Source organism: Acartia tonsa, chromosome 3 (genome assembly GCF_053477335.1).
Source record: "Acartia tonsa isolate MP-2025a chromosome 3, ASM5347733v1, whole genome shotgun sequence".
Taxonomy (NCBI): domain Eukaryota; kingdom Metazoa; phylum Arthropoda; class Copepoda; order Calanoida; family Acartiidae; genus Acartia; species Acartia tonsa.
Window position 1 is genome coordinate 40,253,082 of NC_137262.1, and position 20,925 is coordinate 40,274,006.

General features: G+C 31.7%; 3 protein-coding genes across 4 annotated transcripts in view; all 3 read right to left on the reverse strand.

Annotated features, from left to right (window-relative positions):
- Positions 1–2: 2 nt before the first annotated feature.
- Positions 3–5,415, reverse strand: Psf2 (DNA replication complex GINS protein PSF2-like protein). Of its 2 annotated transcripts, XM_080153951.1 has the most exons (9): positions 5,278–5,415; positions 4,581–4,648; positions 4,356–4,406; positions 3,815–3,906; positions 2,798–2,907; positions 2,311–2,405; positions 1,418–1,801; positions 1,055–1,077; positions 3–119 (listed from the first exon to the last, which is right to left on the reverse strand). In XM_080153951.1, exons 1-7 carry the CDS (start codon positions 5,365–5,367, stop codon positions 1,720–1,722), a joined length of 588 nt encoding a protein of 195 aa, XP_080010077.1. In that variant the 5' UTR covers positions 5,368–5,415; the 3' UTR covers positions 3–119; positions 1,055–1,077; positions 1,418–1,719. The 2 variants fall into 2 exon arrangements, with proteins under 2 accessions (XP_080010077.1, XP_080010076.1); XM_080153950.1 differs by having other exon boundaries at positions 3–1,077.
- Positions 5,396–20,758, reverse strand: LOC145314146 (uncharacterized). Its single transcript, XM_080153944.1, has 24 exons — positions 20,574–20,758; positions 19,841–19,921; positions 19,322–19,381; positions 18,875–18,992; positions 18,576–18,659; positions 18,039–18,297; positions 17,453–17,611; positions 17,205–17,288; positions 16,894–16,982; positions 16,406–16,539; positions 15,950–16,122; positions 15,135–15,286; positions 14,716–14,817; positions 14,414–14,617; positions 13,891–13,948; positions 13,426–13,542; positions 12,081–12,180; positions 11,601–11,719; positions 10,533–10,720; positions 10,200–10,334; positions 9,135–9,287; positions 8,766–8,883; positions 7,929–7,983; positions 5,396–7,630 (listed from the first exon to the last, which is right to left on the reverse strand). The coding sequence occupies exons 1-24, from the start codon at positions 20,633–20,635 to the stop codon at positions 7,588–7,590; spliced, it is 2,847 nt and encodes a 948-aa protein (XP_080010070.1). The 5' UTR covers positions 20,636–20,758; the 3' UTR covers positions 5,396–7,587.
- LOC145314148 (uncharacterized) overlaps positions 20,736–20,925 on the reverse strand; it is a 30,740-nt gene continuing 30,550 nt past the window's right edge. The window contains exon 20 of the transcript XR_013877644.1: positions 20,736–20,876. The gene's annotated coding sequence lies outside the window, so the exon portion shown is untranslated. The remainder of the gene's footprint in view (positions 20,877–20,925) is intronic.

Below are 20,925 nucleotides of genomic sequence, written 5' to 3' on the forward strand. Positions count from 1 at the left end.
CATCTGAAATAATGGGTGTAATTCAGCAGATTTTAACATATTATTGGGCATGGCATCAGTCATATTCGCCAGTGTCTGTGCATATGCCTAAAAGATATGGAGATCGACAGTTCTGAAATCTGAATACAGTTGATCCAAAATACAGTGTTTTTTTTATGAGAACTTTTTTGAAAGCTATTTTACCCCACTTATAGTTATCATAATTTAATGATTGATGGCTTATTTTCTTCGTTTTTTAATGCAATTAATAGAACAACAAAAAAATATTTCAGTTTTTATTTAAAAAGTCAGTAAAATCTAAAATTCAAAACTTAGGTGTCAACATCTAAAAATGGTTTTAGCGCATATTTCTTATGCCTAAATCTTCTATCCTTTGCAAGAAAAAAATTGGTTTTTCTGTAGTCGACTTTGGGGGGCCAGTATTCCCTCACTGGTTGAGATGTGACCTTTAAACTTTGATATGTTCTAGTACATGTCCCTAATAGTATCTGTATACATTTTTAGCTCTATATCTCAACTTTGAAGTGTTTAGCAGCCATTCTTGCAAAGGTTGAATATTTGAGCATAAGAAAAATGCGCTAAAACCATTTTTAGACGTTGACACCTAAGTTTGGAATTTTAGATTTTACTGTACTTTTTAAATAAAAACTGAAATATTTTTTTGGTGTTCTATTAATTGCATTAAAAAACGAAGAAAATAAGCCATTAATCATTAAATTCTGATAACTATAAGTGGGGTAAAATAGTTTTCAAAAAAGTTCTCATAAAAAAAACACACTGTATATTTGATGACCTTCCTTATGACAGCAGATCAATTCGTGTATCTGATTTTAAAAATCTTAGACCAGAGAAAACTTAAAAAGTAAATCTAGAGAGTTGCAAAATGCCATGTCGAAAGAATAAGTTTTTTTTTCAACCAGAAGGTTTGCACAACATCTTGTGGGCATATAAACAGCATACTAGTGGATAATAAGAATAAAAATCACATAACCTAGTTTGTTACATGTTGTTAACTTTAAATCAAATAACTAGATCTTAGTATTAAGTAACTTACATTCCATGGTAACCAACAACAAACTAATTTAAAAGGAATAGTTGCATGAAGTGCATTTAAAAAGTTTGATTGCAAGCAAAAGTTACAAGAATACCATCTAATATATATAATTTTGTATTACATTAAATAGAAATCAATTAGGTACCACCAAAATAGTCATCATGCTGGTTTTATGAAAACAGGACAACCATATAAGTTGCATACTTCCATAAACGGATTTTCAAGTCTTGATATTTCTAAAACTACATGGTAGACAATTTTAATTCTTTCAAATATCTGTCATATAGATGCAGTTTGAATTATTAAACAGAAAAAAATATGCAGTTCACAAAATTCAAGTTTAAATGCACTTCTTGCAACTACCCCATTGTTTGATTGTCAGATAAAGAAAGAGTCATACAAGTTATAAAAGATATAAAGGTAAAAAATGTATCAAAAGATATTGTTTATATTTATTTTAATAGATTACAATATTACATATAAAAATAAAAAGGTACATTCGTATAGTAAGCGTAAGGTTTCAATGCTAGATCACATTTTATTCTAAAGTATTGGTTAATCAATTCAAATAGAAAAATATAAATCTTATTTTGTTCTTTTTGACCTATGTATGATTTAAAAATACAATTTAACTAAGTAAAACATTCATAGGTCATTAAAATTGATTACGAGAAGGTGGTGTTGTTGCTGAATGATGTTGTGTGAAGGGAAGCCCTCCTGGAGGCTGCGCCAGTAGCTTCGTCCAATCTGAATAGTAGAAACATTAGTAGATTACAAAAATAACGTTCAAAAATCCTAACAGGCGCATTTTACTTGTAATTATGTGAGTGTGACTGTCTGTTTGTGTGTTATAAGTCATACATGTTACATTTTACTAAATATTTACTCAAGGATTTTTATTATTTTAAAATTATTTTCCTTTTCTTCAAAATCAAATAAAACACAAAAAGACAATTAATAAAAACATTACTTGGTAATAAACAAACTTATATCGCATCGTTATATAAACAAAAACAGCTTTCCGCGGATATAAAGACGTACAATTATAAGATTTAAGCCAGTTTTGTTAGCCTCAAGATGCTGAAGGCATTGGCCAACAAAGCTAGTTTGATTATTATGCTTGTACAGTTTTATATTCGTAGAAGACTTTATATAATACAATACGATACATGATTTTTGAGTGTGGCTGAGAACCGGTTCTTATCAACCGGACATTAATCGGTTTCGAAGCAATACTGGAAAAAAAATATATTTACCTTTGTAGATGATCAAAGGCTTGTGGAAGGATGGGTCTAAAGTTGGCTAATTCAATCTCCTGTAGGTTGTTAATCTTGGCGTGCAGGTAGTCTCCCTAAATCATTATATGAATAAAAGTAGAGAGAGGGGACAATGGGCTGTTTATCACACTAATCCCAAAAGTTTTATAATACTGTTTTCTTTTTCGATTTGGGGTAATAAGTAACAAAGCAGCCGCCAATATGTCATAAATCCATTATCGCAGCTGAAGGCTACCATTTTAAACAATTGGCTGCCCAAAAAGCATTTGATCACGATGAAAAAGCAGCAGCTGCTGAATTTTAACTGCGAATATTTCAAGGTTAATTGATTCACAGCAAAGATTTTTAGGGAAGTTAAAATTCAACAGCCAAGCTGTTTTTTTTTGCAAAAATCCGTATTAAATGAGCGGATATTAATAATTAATTTTTAGTCTATTTTGACAATTTTAGATAAGAAAATGAATACCTTGAAAAAGATCTCAATAGATTTTCTAAGCTTTGACTGTCTGATATCGAAAATCTCCTTGAGGATGGATCTGATCTGATCAGCGTCTACAATACTGGCAGGTGTCACATCTGAAGGAAAAAAAGTAGAGAAAAGTTATTTATTGCATCGTTCTATAGACAGCTTTCCGCGGATATTAAAATGAGAAATTACAAGATTAAAACCAGTTTTGTTAGACCCGAGGGCCAGGGTTAAAAAATACTAGCATTGATATTATGATTTATTTTGATATTCATTGTACGTAATTAATTGTCCGTAATACGATGCTATGATTTTTCAGTATGTATGAGAACCAGGTAATAATCCTGCGGATATTATTCGGTTTCGAAGCAATACTGGTAATAATGTTATCTTTATGATATTATATTTTTTTAAAAGTTACAGGGGTGTATATTCTGCACAAGATTTATTTTTTTCCCCTGCTTCAAAATTTTTTATTTTTTTCCCCACTAGATTTTTCTTAAAAAGTAGGGGGGAAAATAGAAAAATATTTAAAGAACTCTATATCCCTCCTACCACACATTTTTTTAGTTTTTTTTAACCAAGGAGGGGGGCGAAATGGAAAAATGTTTTCAGTTTTCTTAATTTTTACATTTTTTTTCCCTCCAACCACTTATTTTTTATTTCCCCCCCCCCTGAGCAGGGGATCCCATGCAGAATATACACCCCTGAAAAGTTATTTATGAAATTTGAGAAAATCTGCCTAGAGTATAGCTAATATTGAATAATTTCCATTGTTACGAAAAAGGTACCTAACAATGAACCAGTTATGCATGGAAATATAGATTTTAATCAATAAATCTTTAAAACTTAAAGTTCAATTGATCTCCTTCAAAATGGCCATTGATTTAAAAAAGAACACTCATAAATGAAATACTTCAAATAATAAATCTTTATCTAGTAAAGATTGTTTTAAATGAGCTAACTTTACTGAGCTTAAACAAACGGGATTTTTTCAAAGAATGGCAAATGAAATACCTAGGAGGATATTTGATATTTCAAAGATGTATTTTGCTGGTAGCTGTGTAAACAAGTCACTGTCTTTCTCCTCTTCTCTGCACTCCTCCAACCTTAATATAAACTAGTTATAGAGTTTCTTCGCAACTTCGCAAGTGAAAATTAATGAAAATAGGTAGGTATGTTATTCTAATAACGGAGAAAGAGTAATAAAATACATTGGCAAAATATTTTTGATGTTCTAAATAGCTAAAGTTTCCTAATCGTGTTAATAATACTGCATTTTGCAAATAGATATAATATTTTACCTTGGTTTTTAAGTTATTGAATCTTTAGGTATGATAAAGTAACATGATGTAAGACTGTAAATATATCGCTAACTGCAGAACCAACATGGTTCTTTTTTTTACACTGTATCTTCTCATAGACCCTAGGATGGTTATAACTATTGTTTGGGAGGGAACCACCCATCCACCACCCTCAAGTGTGCCTTTCCTGGTTTGGCTCAGTGACACAAAAGAGAAATAATCGCCCTTAGAAAAAATGAAGGTAATATTCTAACCTTTCAACTTCCATCCAAGAGGGTGTCTGAATTACACATTTGTCACTTTGTCTGTTTGTTTATTTCATTAATATAAATATTCGTAGAAACGAGGAATATATAAAAAATCTTTTAAGCGGTAGATAGTTAATAACTTAACAAGTATCCTTTTTGAATTGATGTTTTTTCCCAATTTAAAATTTTAATTTGATTGCACAAGAAATTAATATGATGTTAATGAAATGCCTGAGCATAACAGCCAACCATAGAGGAACATCAATGGTATTACCAGCTTTAAACGGTCCAAAATCTCCCTAAAATAAAAGGCATTTAAATCAACGTCCTACCAAGGACAAAGGACCAGAATTCTGACCAAAAATTGTGAGTGAACCCACTTGCTTAATTTCTTCCATTCTTGCCCATTTCCCTTTAGTACATCACAAAACAGGTTTTAACCCATAAATGTTTTAGACAATTTCAAATGGAATTTTGACTGAATCACGGCCCCTGCGTCCTATTAATCTTACCAATATTAATTTTACCAATATAAAACAGCTCTGTGTTTAGTAAACCTCTTTCTGTATCTTGATTTTTTAAAAGCTAGCTTAGTTTTTTTTTAATTCCACCAATTAAAAAAAAATACTGTGATTCTAACTTATAGTCGAGTGTCATTCATAGAATAGCTTCGATACAAAAATGGCGAACAAAATTATTTTTACATTAAGCGAGAAATCACAGTGCGTTCGAAGGTGCTTTGACCTTTGTGTCAGAACCTAAATTGGGACATAATGCATTTCATTACCCTAGGTTAGGTAACTTAATTTCAATTTTCAATAAAATATAAAATGCAGCCGTTTTTGAGAAAATTATATTTGAAAATTTTAAGTTCAATTTTCATCCCCTTATAAAAGTACATCATGTTCATCTGATAGATTTATCATACCTGTATGAGAGTTAGAGTAGGATGGGTAAACTTAGCAAGGATGGTAATTTTCTCATTTTCAGCCAGAAATTCATATTCAGTGGCTTCCATTTTTTTTCTTTACCTTTCTAATCTGAAACTAGTTTTAATACTTGAAAATGGAGTGGAGAGAGTGTGGTGGGATTATTTAGTTATCATGTTTATTAGCAGTTTAAAAGAAATATATATTTTTAAATAGTTATCATATCATAATATAATAATAATGCATGTAATGACTCTGTAATTTTTAACACTGTGTCACGGAGTTTAAACTTTTTTTTATGTCCCTTGAGTTTTAGTGAAAAAATATTTTTCTCTGTTTGAATTTGAATGGGGTAGATTAGATTTGAAGATTTTTATATTTTTGAAAGATTGAAGATTTCGTGATTTTAGGTATTTTTGTTCCTTAAAAGTTTAATATTTAGAATCTATTTGATTAAGATCTTAATCATTTATATTTACATAGATTGTACAACATTTTATATACATATTCTACAATATTTTAAGAGTCATAAAAAGAATTAGTTTTTAAATTATAAAAATTTGGCTAAAAATTGGCCTTCTAGTGAAATGTCTATTTGTAAAAATAATGGCTACTTTGAAATTTTATATACACCAAAAGGGGCGCGGGCAAAACGCGTTTTCTTACCCAAAACCTAGCCTGACCTTAAAAATGATCGTATGGATAATTTAATAATAATATGATCTAAAATGTTTTAGCGGCAAAAAATGCGCTACAGTTTAAATTTAAGCCGTTAGTGCCAGTGGCGTAGTTAAACGGTCTTTGCCAAAGATTGCTCAAATCATTCCTATTTGACAATTTTGGCGAAATAATGGAAGTTTAATTTGAAAATTAAAAGCAATGCATTTTTTCCGCCCCCTTCAGATTCACATTAGCAATACTCATTTGATTATCAAACAGTAAATAAATTATGAATCCTAGCTAAAACAAAGATTTGAGCACTTAGTTATTCAAATTATAACGTGCAAAAATAAGACTAAATAGTGAAGATTTAAAGAAAATAACTTGAAGAAGTTAGGATATGTTTAGAAGCTAAAATGCTTGAAAAAAAGTAATATTCTCTAAAATTTCTATATTGCTTGAATTTTCTAGTTATTAATCTAGTTATTTTTTATTATGACAAGTTTAGATATGATAGATATTAACAATTGTACATTGTAAATATTATTTTCTGACATTATCATGTGCTAATTATTTCAATTATTTTTTGTATTTTTTACTAATAATATTTTTTGTTATTAATGAGTTTGAAGTCAAGTAAATTTCTTATTGGTAAGATCACAAGATTTTTAAACTTTTGCATAGTCTTATCATAAACAGTTTATAGAGAATTAAAATAATTAGTTTTTTTTTATATTCAAATAAAATTACTGCAACCTTTTTGAGTATAATATATACACCTTTAAAGAATCCTATTATAACAAAATGACTAGTTGGCTTAATATGCTACAATTAAAAATACATAATGTGACTAGAAAAATTTTGCTTTGAAAACATCATATTATGACCAATTGATAATATTTGACCTTTTATTACCAAAAAAATAGTTTAAATTAAGGCAAAAATTGGCCACTAAGCAGTTTAAATTGTTCCTTTTACATTACTACAAAATTTATCCATAACAAATTTTAAATAAATAATGAAAACTAACATAGCAATAATAAAAATTGTGGAACTAGATTTAGATCAGTTTAAAAGATTGGACATATTTCCATTTCTAGGTACATAAAAGGCTAACACAATTGATTGATTCCACTGCTTTGCAACTAGTCCATTCTTGTTTTATCATATTTTAATGCCCAAGAAAAATATGGGCCTTATCTCTTTTGGAAGAGTTTACAATGACATATTAACTTCATCTGTCAAGATTATTTTATTTGACTAGAAATAATAAATTGTAATATTTATATACTGCTTTTAATTTTAATATTAAAGTTTTATACTACTTATACCTATTAATTTATATTTAATGAATAATAATTATTGTATTGTTATTTTTGTAGGTGTCTAATGATAAGTTATTTCTCTTTTTTTTACAAGGGTGGCAGGCGCCTAAATAAATCTACAACCCTTCTTCCCTAAAGTTAGAGTTCAGTTCTTAAATAAGTTAAATCTTGTTAGTATAATTCTTGTAAATTTTCTTAATTGTTGACTTCATTCTTCTGTTAATTTCATAATATAAATTGTCTGGCCCCATAAGTACACGTGGTTAATAATCTCTCTAGCCACTCTCAGGGCCATCATTACTGTTCTTAGGTGAAGGCTTCGAGTCAGAGATGATGCATAATACCAGAGTATAATGATTTCTTGTCCCTGGATAACATTACAGTCAATAAGTTTTACCATGTAGTATTCTTTTTTGTTCTTAAATGCTTTGCAACCAGTTGTATGAATTGGTAAAGTAGAAACTTTTAGATCTAAAATGTCAGTTTTTTTGTTATACAAAAGAAGTATAATAATTTCTTCTGATGGTACCTACTAAGAAATAGTTTTTACATGATTTTTTTTTCAAAACAAAAAGTTTTCAAAATGCATGGCCACAATTCGACGTTATCATCATTGTTAATGTTTATTTCTTTTGAATACTTTTTAAAAGGTATTGACTGTATGCCTAATTTGAATATTCTCTGTGTGTTCTAGAATTGGCAAAGGAAAGCAAACGAGACCTAAAAAAAGAAAAGTTAATTTGATATCTTAAAATGGAAGTGGATATGTTATTAAAAATATGGATGTGGTAAAGATTAATTTAACTTCATTGTCATGAATCAATCATATGAATCACTTTATTCATGGTAATTTTAATGGAAAACAAATGCCTAAACCTTTTTAAAATAAGGGGGGGGGAAGTTCTGACACTTTTGCGTAAACGGTGAGTATAGGCTTTATCTTTGGACTGAGAGGATAGGTTATTAGGGATAAAATCATTCTTATATGATGAATTTCCCCCAGATTTAAGATTTTTTGGATAGGCCTCCAGGTTCCGGAGCTCCAGGCCTCCTGGTGGTCTCTGTACAGGTAAAATTGAAAAAAAAAAATTTTTTTTTTTAAGTTACAGGTCAACTTATAAAACAAAATATGCATCTTTTTAATATTATTCACATATTTGAAGAAAAAATATGCATATTTTGTTTTATAAGTTGATTTTTAACTTTAAAAAAAAAATTTTTTTTTTTCATTTCTACCTGTACAGAGACCACCTGGAGGCCTGGAGCTCCGGAACCTGGAGGCCTATCCAAAAAATCTTAAATCTGGGGGAAATTCATCATATAAGAATGATTTTATCCCTAATAACCTATCCTCTCAGTCCAAAGATAAAGCCTATACTCACCGTTTACGCAAAAGTGTCAGAACTTCCCCCCCCCTTTTTCCAGTATTATTTAAAACTGTACAGTAAATATGTTTTTAATTGTGGATTATTTATCTACAATTAACCTTATCCCGTTAATACCTGGTGCAACCAAAACTTGATCTGTAGTGCGGAGTATTAACAACAACTTGACTCTGTCTTTTAATTCCTGTAAACCTGCCAGGTAGATGGGACTGTCTGGATACGTTGTCACACCATCCTTCAATAACAATTTTAAATTATGGGCAAAAATATCCCGTATTTTTGACAGATTCAAGAAATTTGCCGTAAAAATTAAATATAACCGTAAAAATTATGGGAAGGATAAAAATCACATTTTAAAGACAATGAATTCTTAGAATAAATTCATTTCTTCAACATTTTAACGTCTTTCCTATTCCAACATTTTCAGCATTTATATAAAAATATTTTCATTTAAGTCAAAACTTATTATTTTAATAAAAAATATACCTTGAGTTTGAAAAGAGGACCATCTTTTGTAAGAAAAATATCCTTTCTATCCTTGGTACATGGTTGGTACAGGGTGTCCAAGGAATGGTGGTTTCCAGATACCTTGTCCACATACTTGGACCGTAACAGGATGGATACATTTCTGCCCACGACCTTAAATATTTAAAAATGATTTGACAAAATTAATCCTTATATTCTGCTAGATTTCAAATATCTAACTTCAATGTACAAATATTTTAAGGTTCCATTTAGAAACAACAAGGATAATTATAAGAGAAATACACATGCATAATGATAGAAAACAGTCAAGAAAAAACTAGAGTTCAGTGAATCTACATTACATGATACAATGAGACCAAAGCGCCAGGGAGTAAGGGAGGGAACAATGGATCGAATATTCAATCTTTAGGAGTCTCAGACTTTGGGGACTGGCTTAAAGGGAATGTGCAAGAATTTAGCAGTTTCTGACTGAGTTTGGGGACTTGCGCAAGAAATGCCGTTACTCGCTATGTTAGTTTTGAATATATTTAGTTTTGCAGACAGAGAGTAGTTCAAATATAAATACACGGCCCCCCTCCCCTACTATATTTCACTCCCTTCATCCCCACCTCCTTTTTAAAAGTAGACGAGAAAGGGAAATGGAGAAGGGAGGTGGGGGAAATAAACAGGATAAAAGGGGCAGGAAGGCGTGCGGGTCATATACTTGCCCATCCAGCTACACGCCTGCCTGCCCCTTTTTTCCATGTTCACATCACTTGCCCCCAAATCTCTTTTCTCTTTCCCTGTCATCTAAAGAGATCCAGGGAGATATTTCTAGTAATTAATTACAGAATGGTTATGTCAGGTTGTAATACTAGTAATCTTATTTTCAAATGATTGCTTTTTTTCTTGGAACTTTTTTCTTAGTTTATGGTTTTCTAGATTTAATCAACAATCACTTTACAATTTCCACCATATTTTCGGGATTATTCTGGTTTTCATGGCCTTTCTTCAAAAACTCTTAAATTGAATTAATTGCCCATTGTCCCCTCCCTTACTCCCTGCCAAAGCGCATTGGTTTTGTACCTGTATATTAACATCTGAAGGTATTGAGGCAGGTCCCTTCCATTCAAATCTAAAGGTAATCTCACATTCGTTGTAGAACACAGAGGGAGTGGCAATTAAAGTGAGGACTCCGTCCAATCCATTGTTTGCATACACCTTAAAAATTAAAAGGCTGTGAAAAGAATAGTTAATATACTATACCTACAATATACATTAGGTACAGAGTTTTTGGATAAGTTAGTTATGGGCGATGATCATAGGGTCAAAGATTTTCAACAAAATGAAAGTTACTTCCGCAGGAAATCTATAACCAGCCATACAATTGTATCCTAATACTTTTAGAATTCAATTTACCTGTCCTTGGACCCATGAAAGATTGGTGTCATCCTGATTCCATTTGATCCCCTGCGGGAACTCGAACCTGCCAAATGCGGAGGCTTGACTAAACGGGGAGAAAAGATATTCAGGCCTGGTTAGCCTGAAGAAAGCTTTCTGCTGCAAGGAACATTTCTTTTGTCTGAGGCTGGCACCAAGGTACATTTCCTAGGGACGAGGATACCTTGTAATCTCTTTAAGTTATCATTAAAAAAAAATATTACTCAGAAAGTCTTTTTAGAGTTAACTTCAAATCAGACTATCCACTATATTCAAACCGGTTAAATCCAACATTTATTTTTAGAATAAGAGGAAATTTTCACGATTAACAAAAGAAAACTAGAATTAATCTAATAATTTTTTTTACTATCTGCAAAAGGCTATCTATAATAAAATACGATAAATAAGGGGGGGAGGGGGGTTAATGCAACCATCTCGTAATCAGTGAGCAAATGACACTTAGAATTCGAATTTCGATCTGAACTTTTGCATATCCTTGTTAGGTCTATTTTCCCTAAATTGAACAAAAAGTTGGAAAAGTAACGGCTAGCGGCTCAGCCGTTTTTAGCCTATTTTCAGGGTAAATCCATCATCAATTACGTAGGAATCAACTTTTAAAAACATATTTTTGGTTTAATTCACGTTAAATGATAGCAATAATCATTTTTAAAACTTCTATCACCAACAGCTACCGTGTAGAACCGTTTGATAGCGTTTTGGAGTAGAAAAGAGTATTATGTTGAGAGAGGTTTCGTGACTAATTTGCAATATAGATATCAAAACAATGACAAAACAGCTGAGCCACCAGCCGTTAGCCGTTACTTTTCCAACTTTTTGTTCGATTTAGGGAAAATAGACCTACCAAGGATTACTCATGCAAAATTTCAGATGGAAATTCGAATTCTAAGTGCCATTTGCTCACTGATTACGAGATGGTTGCATTAAAACCCCCCCCCCTTATTCTCTGACTTAATTGGCTCTTAAAATTTCCACACACAAACATGTTATTTTACGCTATAATTGAAAACAAGAATCAACATATCCATCCCTGTCCGAGAGAGCTACGGTATTCTGGCTTCATTTTGTCCGCCAGAGACACAGAGGTCATGGAGTGAAAGTCACTTTGTACGTTCTTAAACACTGATTCTATATCTAAATCTCGCTTTCTGCAACGATAACATTATTAATTTATGTTTTAGGCATTTAAAATTATAGATAACAAATAAGAATTCATCTTTAATGGAAAGTCGTTCTTAAGTTTTTTTCTGAACGAAAAAAATAATGTTTAGATCAGATTCGAGGAAAACTTTAAATATTACCTAGAGGTATATATGTTTGTGGGAAGTTTTTGTTAGTTTTCCTTACATAGCATAAGTCCTCATAAGAGTTAAATGTATTAAAATTTAAATATAAGTGGCAGATTGGATATCACTAAGTAGTAGTAATATATTACTAAAGATCATTAAAACGGAAAAAAATATACTTCTATGTTTAGGTTCGTATTTTTAAAAACTAAAAATAATGTTCCTAATATGTTTAATAAGATGCTTCATGTATAGACCAACTGAGGCACCCGTAGTTTTATCCTCCTCCTCAAAAGCCTTCATGTTGGGCATGGTACCATAGCCTAAAAGTTATATAACATCAGAAATGATTTTAAAAAATTTAGACCAAAAATATCTAATCAAACAAACATTATCAACCAACAGACAAATCTAAAGGAAAGGCAGAACTTTTTAGATGGCAGAGGATAACGGCAGAATAATACATCTTTCTCCAATACTTTGAGAAAAACTAGGGTAAAGCGGGGCGAACTCGGTGTTTTTTTCGGTTTTTTGAACCTGCAAATCGTAAAAATTATTTTTTTAAATGGGACCAAGACCAGTAGAAAGATCTCGGAAAAGTCGATCAGGTCCTAAAAGGACGTAAACCTAGGACTTTGGGAAGTTTGTCAAAATTGATCTCTAAAACGGCACCGACTTCGCCCCGCCTTGAGGCGAAGTCGGTAGGGCATTTTCAAGCTTCGAAAAATCGATGACGTATTGATTTTATTACAGCATGCCCAAAAGGTAAAAGTTGCTAAATGTAATAAAGAGTATGCACAAAGAATTTTATTTCTACCAAAAAAATAATTTTTCCGAAGTACGCGAAATTTGACTTTTTTTTTCGAAATTTTTTTTGATAAAAAACATAAAAATACTACTAGAAAAAATAACTTTTTATGACTTTAAAGGCCTGATCCTTAAAATTCAGGCAATTTTGAATAGATTTGGCCAAAAAAAATTAGTTCTATTAGCAAAATTTCCTAAAAAAATCAAGTTAAAAAAAAGAGAAAAGTTTGGCAAAATCTGTGGTCGATTTTCCAGCTTCAAAAAACCTATGACATATTGATTTAATTACAGCATGCCCTAAAGGTTAAAGTTGCTAAATGTAATAAAGAGCATTCACAAAAAAAATTATGAAGATCGAACAATTTTTTCTACAAAAAAAATAAGACGTCTAAGCTCTAGCTCTTACCAGTTTTTGTCCAACTTACCGTTTTTCCGACCGAAGCAAAAAAATCGAGAAAAAAAAATTTTTGTCGTCCGACTTTAAGACCCAATAAGTACCCTAAAAATTCGTCTCACAAAAATTTCATTTTATACTTTTTTGTAGGCAATTTAATAAGGAACAAATTTGATTTTATGTTTTTTTCTGTCAGTCGATTAGAACATGGAGAAAAATGTCATTTAATGAAGGTGGTCAAAAAAAATACCGACTTCACCTCAAAACCGAGATCGCCCCGCTTTACCCTACCAAATTTTTTAAAAATTTCAATACAATTCTCCAATCTATATTACAAGATCATTGCGTAATAGCGAGTGTTGCTTACCTATTACTAGATTAGGGCTGTTCTTCATGATGTATCCCGAACTTTGTTTGGATTGTTCTAACTTGCGACGAACAAATTCTTTTGGATCGTCCCGACAGGAATCATAGATTATAACACCTATAATAAAGGTATTGAAACATTTTGCTATGTCATTCTTCTACAAAACAACTTGTTCTTTAATTGAATTTGTCGGATGGAAGCTACCCTACAATTCAAAAGGAAAGGTTTTACGCCTACCGGTGATTTTATTAAGTAAATTTAAATTGCTCGGCTTATATGAGATTGAGCTACCGATAATTCCCTAACCGACGTCCATTTTCGCTATAATTCACTTCGTCGGTAATTTGGTTGATAAATACAATATATTTTATATTATTATTTGTTTTTGTATATATCTGTTTCAATAGTTATGGAAAATTGAATACTTGTTTTGTAATCATATAAATATTTAAATTCTTAACTTACCTAGTAGAGGATTCTTATCCGAGATGATTGATTCAATATGACCATGGTGAAATAATATCTAAAATATTACGAAAACATTATTAACTATCTATACATTATTTACTATAATAAGAGCGTGTCCGTCGTTTGAAAAAAGCGAAGAAAGTGCCTTTTCCTTCTTTTTGTTAGTATGTTCTTTTTCTTGGTATTTTGTCTGATGATCTCAATGAGCCTATTGGTTCCCCATTTATATGGTAAGCTTCACATAGGTCCTGTGATGGTTTAGGGCTATTTTACTTTTAGATTTTAGTTTTTTGATGTTTTTAAGCTAATATCTAGGCCATCTATGCCCCTTCGAATACAGAGCCCCTAGATGCTAGGAGCGTATCCGCAAGTAAAATTTATTTTCACACAAATACGAAATTAAACTTATTATTTTTGATATGAAAAAGATTTACCTATACATATTGCTTAAGTAAGATATGATTATGCATAACACTAAAAGACGCCTCTCCCATGAATCTTTAAGAACAGTCACAAATACCTGAGATAAAGGTGTAGGATCATGTTCGTCCAAGCTGCTCTCCACAGGCGCCAGGTAGATATCCTCACTGTGGCCCACAGCGTGACCGTTATAGTAGAACAGACAATAAGTCTCCTCGTCGATGAAGCTCGCAAATAATTCAACGGCATTGCGCATTTGTCGCAGGGTTAGATTTGTAAAGGCAAATACTTGAAATTGAAGCTCCTAAAAGTCAAAAATCATTATTGGGATAAAGTTCATTTTTTAAAGATAGTTGTATTCCGCAAAAAATAAAACAAACATTAAAAATATTAGGTAGGTACCTGTAAAACTTTTATCAAGGCTTCTCCGTCGTTTCTCGTTGCTTTTAGATTTGGAAATTGTGTGTTCTTTTGGTACTTCTCCTCACATATGACTAAGGCTATCTACAATACAAAACAGGAATTATCAATTTGTCTAATTAGTTACATTATAAAAGTAGTATCATGGTTGATTGTCTTATATTTTCTGCACGGGCTTATATCCGCAAAATTTCCTTTATAGACAGTCCATACATCATAAAAATAGAAAACTATCTCATTTATATAAGACATTGTCAACGTGATTTTAGCTATTTCTTTATAAGTGTGCAGCGTTATCATTCTTTAGGGCAAAATCTCTGGATGCTAACTATATAAAATCTTAGTAGGATTAGAAAGTAAGAAACTTTGGCTAAAACTGAAATTAGTTTTTATGATATTACCTTAAATTTTGGAAAGCTGCATTCGTTGGTTGTAGCTTTGGCAACTCGTATCCTGACAATTTCTGAGTAGAGGGACTCTCCTGTGGCTGGACAGTAGGCCCTGCACACATACTGCCACGTCGTTACCCCGTCTCCACCCTCTACCACCTCACCTTTAATAAAATAGCCAATTCAAATCCTACAAAATTGTAATTGGGGAATGGATTTAATAATAATGAATGTTTCTTTGTAAGAAAAACAATCTTTAACCCTTATTCACCAACTTTATAAAATTAAAGCAATGTAAAAATTAGGGATGGCAATCCGTATCCGGAATCCGGATCCGGAATCCGCCCAATTTTTGGCCAATTTTGGAATCCGAATCCGGAATCCGTTTTGTAATAGCGGATTCCGGATTCTTATTTGGTAGGCTAAAATTAGCGTCTTGAGTTTTTTCTTTCAACTCCTCCTCTTTGAAGGCAAAGATTTTCATCATTATATATAATATCTTTTAAAATCTGGTTCGATTCTCGGAAGTGAATTATAGAGAACAACAAGAACATTGATTTTTAGGACATATGTAGCACTTAATTTTTAATTTTTTTAAAAAAATCCTTTTAAAATATTGCTAGAATCCGGAATCCGCCAAAAATAAGAATCCGGAATCCGCAAGAATCCGCCACTTTTTTTGACGGATTCTTTAAGAATCCGGAATCCGAATCCGGCCCAAAAATTCGACGGATTGCCATCACTAGTAAAAATGTCTATTTCTATTAGTGTTGATATGTTTTTTAATTCAAAACATATTGATACCTAATATTTTTCTATTTCTTTACCTGTCAATTCTTTGCCAATGGCGATGGGCGTGATACTGGATCTTATCTTGCACTCTGGAGGTGACACAGTTATATCCTCCTTCACCCCTTGCTTCAACCATTCATATATGACAGGTTTACCACAGGCAACTTCGAATCTCAGGCTTATCTTTTCTCCTATTGGCATCGGTTCTCTGAAAAGGGTATTATTTTTAGAACTGTGAGAGAATGATAGAGTCAAATAGAGGATTGCTATAAACAGAAGGAAAGATAGACACGATTTTTTATGGAGTATCTTTGCTATAAAAAAAAACTACGTTTTTGGAGATCTTTATTATGCAAAGAAAATCAGATTAAAAAGGCAAATTTTAACCAAAATATCAACTATTGCTTTTATTGGCAGAATAAAACCTTAATGTTACTGGGTATTGAGGATGCTTAAAAATAGTCTTAAATAAAGCCAACAAGACTTGCTACCTTGCATACTTTGGAAGACCAGGCTGACACTTGACCACCATCTTATCCCCGACCCCCGTGCTCACACTGTCCTCGTCAAATCCATTCACCGGGGAGGTCGTGTTTACACTCAGGCGAGCTGTGTTAGATTTTTCCTGAAAAAAAAACATTTAAAATTACCTATTTAATCCTCCAAGGTCTGTTAAACAAAACTGTTACACATCTTATGTAGGTACTAAGGGAATTTGTCTGCAATATCTCGAAAACAGATTGGCCAATAGTTTCACTTAGTTCAAGGAATCTTTATAAAGATTCTGGTCAGGTTTTAAGCTATTTGCGATATCGGATATTAAACACATCGTTAACAATTTTCAATTTAAAGAATTGTATTTGTTAATGACTAAGTCATGAAAAAAAGGAATTAATTACATTAGTAAAAGAATTGTGATAAAACAAATACCTTCCTAGTTAAAATCTGTATTTAAATTGTTTTTTAACTGATAACTAACCTTCTTCAAAAATGTAGATGCGACACAATGATAGTTTCCAGTATTCTCCAATGTTAGACCTGTTAATTTCAACGTCGGTTTGTCTTCACCTAAATAAATAAATCAGTAAGTTTAAGTATGGTATCGAACAATGGCTTGAAAGGAAATTGCCATACAATCTTGAAAATAACAGGAATTCGTTCAGTCTACAATTATTAAAGTCCTACCTATGTAAATTTGTTATCTGTACCTTGAATTAAATCGTTGCTTGTTTTTTCTTAATATAATGTTGTTTAAGTTTCTACATATGTATGTATATTGATCAAAATTACCTATTAATTTCTCATCATCCTTATACCACTGATAACTAAGAAGTTCAAAACTTTCTGCGGAACAATAGAACTCAGCAGACCCACCTTAGATAGAAGCAAAATGTTATTAACATAAACAATACAATTATGATTTTATCAAAAATGTGTTCATCATTTCAAAATATTTCTTTGTTTTATAGTTCGCCTAGTCATGCATTTAATGTTTTGTCAAACAATAAGTAAATTTTCAAAGATAAGATCAAACCCACCGAAAGACGACTCAGCGTTGGACGGATGCTTGGTGATGATGAGGGTGCCCTTCTCTGGCCGCAGGAATATCTTCTTGGAGGTGGTCCAGTCGTCCAGCTTCTCTCTGGTCATCTCACCAACCACACACAGGTTGTGTTGGATACGACAATAATAATAACCTGAAGTTTTAATTTTTTTTTTTACAAACATTAGCAATTTTTAGATGTCTGGTTACTGATTAAATTAAAGATTATTAAATTTTTTCTAAATACTGTTTCGTGTTAATAGTGTATTAGAGCAATTTTCTATCCAAACATTATACATGGGGTGGAGTAGGTTTGTAGTTCCTAGAGATATGGGGTTCGCTGTAATTTTTATCAAAAGTTTGTTTTGAAGAAAAAAATATGTGGGGCTTTTTCTTCAGGGGGAATCGTTGCACATAGTATAAACCTTTCATGGGCATGGGCAATTATTATACTTCTATAGAAGTTGTGTAACGATCAGTCTAGCCTTTTACGAAATCTTTCTGGACATACATATAAACACACATCGTACTTATGTAAGTAATAGGAAGAAATTTAGATTATGCTTTAATGGAAAAGTTACCTGAGTCTGAGAATGTAAAAGGATCAAAGTAGAGAACATTATCCTGTGTGGCCTGTAACATTGTCCACTGGAAGTCATCCGTCGGGCTACCCGCCTCGTCGTTAGGACGGTAGTACCACTCGTACCGGGGCGACGGGATCCCGGACGAGTGAACCTCGACGGTCACAGGTTCGGGACCGATGCGCGCGTACACTACATGGAATTCTTCCATTTGTCCGTTAACTTTCCGTCGAACTTTTTCGTTGGTAGATTCGATATCCTAAAATTTATCATTTATCTATTTTCAATTTTTTTCTCATTTTTTATGATTATTAATATTTATAAAACAAAGTAGATTAGTCCTTTATCTTCAATCCTGATTTTCGCAGGATTGGCAAAGTTTGGGATTTTTGTTGGTGTAATCCAAATGTCCGCAAAAGTCCGGATTTTATTGGTCTAGTCAAGGAAAAGTCCGGACTTTAGTAAAAAAGTTTTAACTCTACGAGGTAAAAAAAACACCACATCTTGGTAAAAAGTAAAATTATTTAGAAAATATACCTTAACCATTTTTAACAGTTGATATCCATAGTTGAGATCATGAATATAGGAAACAGTATCACTTGGATAAGGCAACAAGTTATCCTAGAAAAAAGTATAAAATGATCAAAAGTTATAGGTATACTTGTTACAGAGTCCTGCCTTATCTGTCTTTAAACTTTTAGGCTTATTTTTTTTATAGATTCATCTACAAATTTAAAAAATTGTAACAAAAATTGAAGTGCATAATAAAACAAATGAAAGGCTTCGTATTTTATCTGTGTTTTTTTCTTGTTATAATATTAGGTATAAAATCTCACCTCAATGCAAATTTTTAAAAAATCTGAAATATGAAAATTTTTGGCAGCCATCTGACTCATAAGCTCTTCTGCACTCTTAAAGTTGATTATATGGTTCTGGATCAAGATTTTAGAATATCTGAATTAGTTTTTAGTCATCATAATTGTTGTGTGACATCTCAAAAAGTCCTAGTGGATTGTTGGTTTGTACTATTGCAGAAGCTTATCAAACTAGGTATAATACTAAAAAAGTGGAACGTGAAAAAAAATCTGCCAAACATTTTTAAACTATCAAAGAAAAATTCGAATATAATAATTTTGGGGGAAGATTTAATTTATCTTTGGACCGGTTGTCCTAACCATAGTTTAAACAAAAATATGTCTATACATTCTTTTTTCGTGCATATAAGGTTAAAAAAAGTGAATTATTTTTCATGGCTTGCCAATTTAATTTGATGATGACTATTCCTAAGTTTTTCCCAGGCCTTTTCAGTCTCCATAATATCAAGGAATGTCTGACATTCCACTCTGAAAAAGGAAAATGCAATAAAAAATTATACAAAAATTCTTTAGAAAAGATTAAACGATTTTTTATTATAGGCAAATACTGTTAAAATTGATTATCCAAATAGGTTAATTGAAGAGAATTTAATCCTTAACTTCTTAGGCACTTTCAAGCAAGGCTAGTGTAAGGGGACTCAAAATTGCACTGGTAACTAAAGTTTTAAGTCCACTTCATGTTATTCATTGACTCAATTCTGTGTGTACTTACTTATTAAACTTTGATTGGTTGGTTCCAAGCTTGTAGTGTTCAAACGTTTCAACCAAAATTTGTCTATTGTGGAATTAATTTCGTCTATCATCATTGGGTACGTACATCAAATTATCGTCCATTGTCTTATCCCCTAAAGATCCTCGAATTTTGATAATTTATCCAACATCTGCCCATCCCTGTAACCCTGATTAAAATATAATTTAAATTCTTACTTATATTCTTCATCTCGCATGAAGTTCCATAACAGGAGATTTGGAGAAATTTTTGGCTGGGAGCTGGTTGTAAATTCATACCTGGAATTAGTAGGAAATACAATTTACTTATTCAAGGAATAACTTTAATAAAACGGTGTGCATTCACTTACGCATATAGTTTTTAAAAAAATCTATTGGATTGATTAAAACTAGAAGTGTTCAAACATTTCAACCAATAACTTTAATCTATAATAGGGGTAATTTGGTTTATCATATTTGGGATGTATTGTCTTATCTCATAAGTTCCTTGGAATAAAATATATTTACGCAAAGAAAGAAATTATTCTAGTAAATTCTCGGTTTTATTTCAACTTTCGAGTTGAAAGAAATAAGGATATAAAACTGATTCAATTTTCAAAAATGTAACTTTGTTCTATATTAGTATTTAAAAGTAATTGCTTTATTTCAACAAAACATTTAGGGCAGGGCGATTATATTAGAATTGGAATAATGGTCCAAATTTTTTTTAGTAATAAAAAATCATACAACAATTTTTTTTAGGGCTTACGATGCTTTATTGTACCAAAACTAGTGCCTTCGTTCCTAGCATCTAGAGGATCTTTATTTAATAGGGGAGAAAAATAGCCTAAAACCGACTGCAAGACTTTGTCACTACGGATAATGTCTTGATGCTTTATAAGTAACATATAAACTTATTTTAGAAAAGCCTTATAAGAAATAAAACACTGACCTATCTTTAATGGCATTGAGTGCCTGAATTCTTTGAATATACTCTTCAGTGTCAATATCCATACTTGGGGCAAGTAAGCTTGCGCGGCATCCAGGCGCAAACCAGTCAACAACGTGGCAAAACAGTAAACAAGGCCAACATTTTGCAAGTCAGTTGTTACTCTCTGAAACAGATTCAAAAGTTGCACTAATGAAAGACATTTAAGTTTCTACTACACAACACTTTTGACTAGATTCTAACTTTTGGGGTGGAAAGGGCTAAAAACAATCATTTTTTTCCTATAACTGACTATAAACATGCACTCTAAGAAGAGTTAAGTTTTTGTAATTTGTTCTAATTGGTATTTCAAGTA

Coding starts and splice junctions, on each gene's coding strand:
- Psf2 (XM_080153951.1), bottom strand. CDS start 5,367: ATGGAAGCCACTGAATATGAATTTCTGGCTGAAAATGAGAAAATTACC. Junction 4,407..4,580: donor TGGTTGGCTGTTATGCTCAG/GCATTTCATTAA, acceptor ATAAACAAACAG/ACAAAGTGACAAATGTGTAA. Junction 2,908..3,814: donor AATATCAAATATCCTCCTAG/GTATTTCATTTG, acceptor TTTTTCCTTCAG/ATGTGACACCTGCCAGTATT.
- LOC145314146 (XM_080153944.1), bottom strand. CDS start 20,635: ATGGATATTGACACTGAAGAGTATATTCAAAGAATTCAGGCACTCAAT. Junction 17,612..18,038: donor TTTTACATTCTCAGACTCAG/GTAACTTTTCCA, acceptor TTAAAACTTCAG/GTTATTATTATTGTCGTATC. Junction 7,984..8,765: donor TCAAGTTTTGGTTGCACCAG/GTATTAACGGGA, acceptor TTCTTTTTTTAG/GTCTCGTTTGCTTTCCTTTG.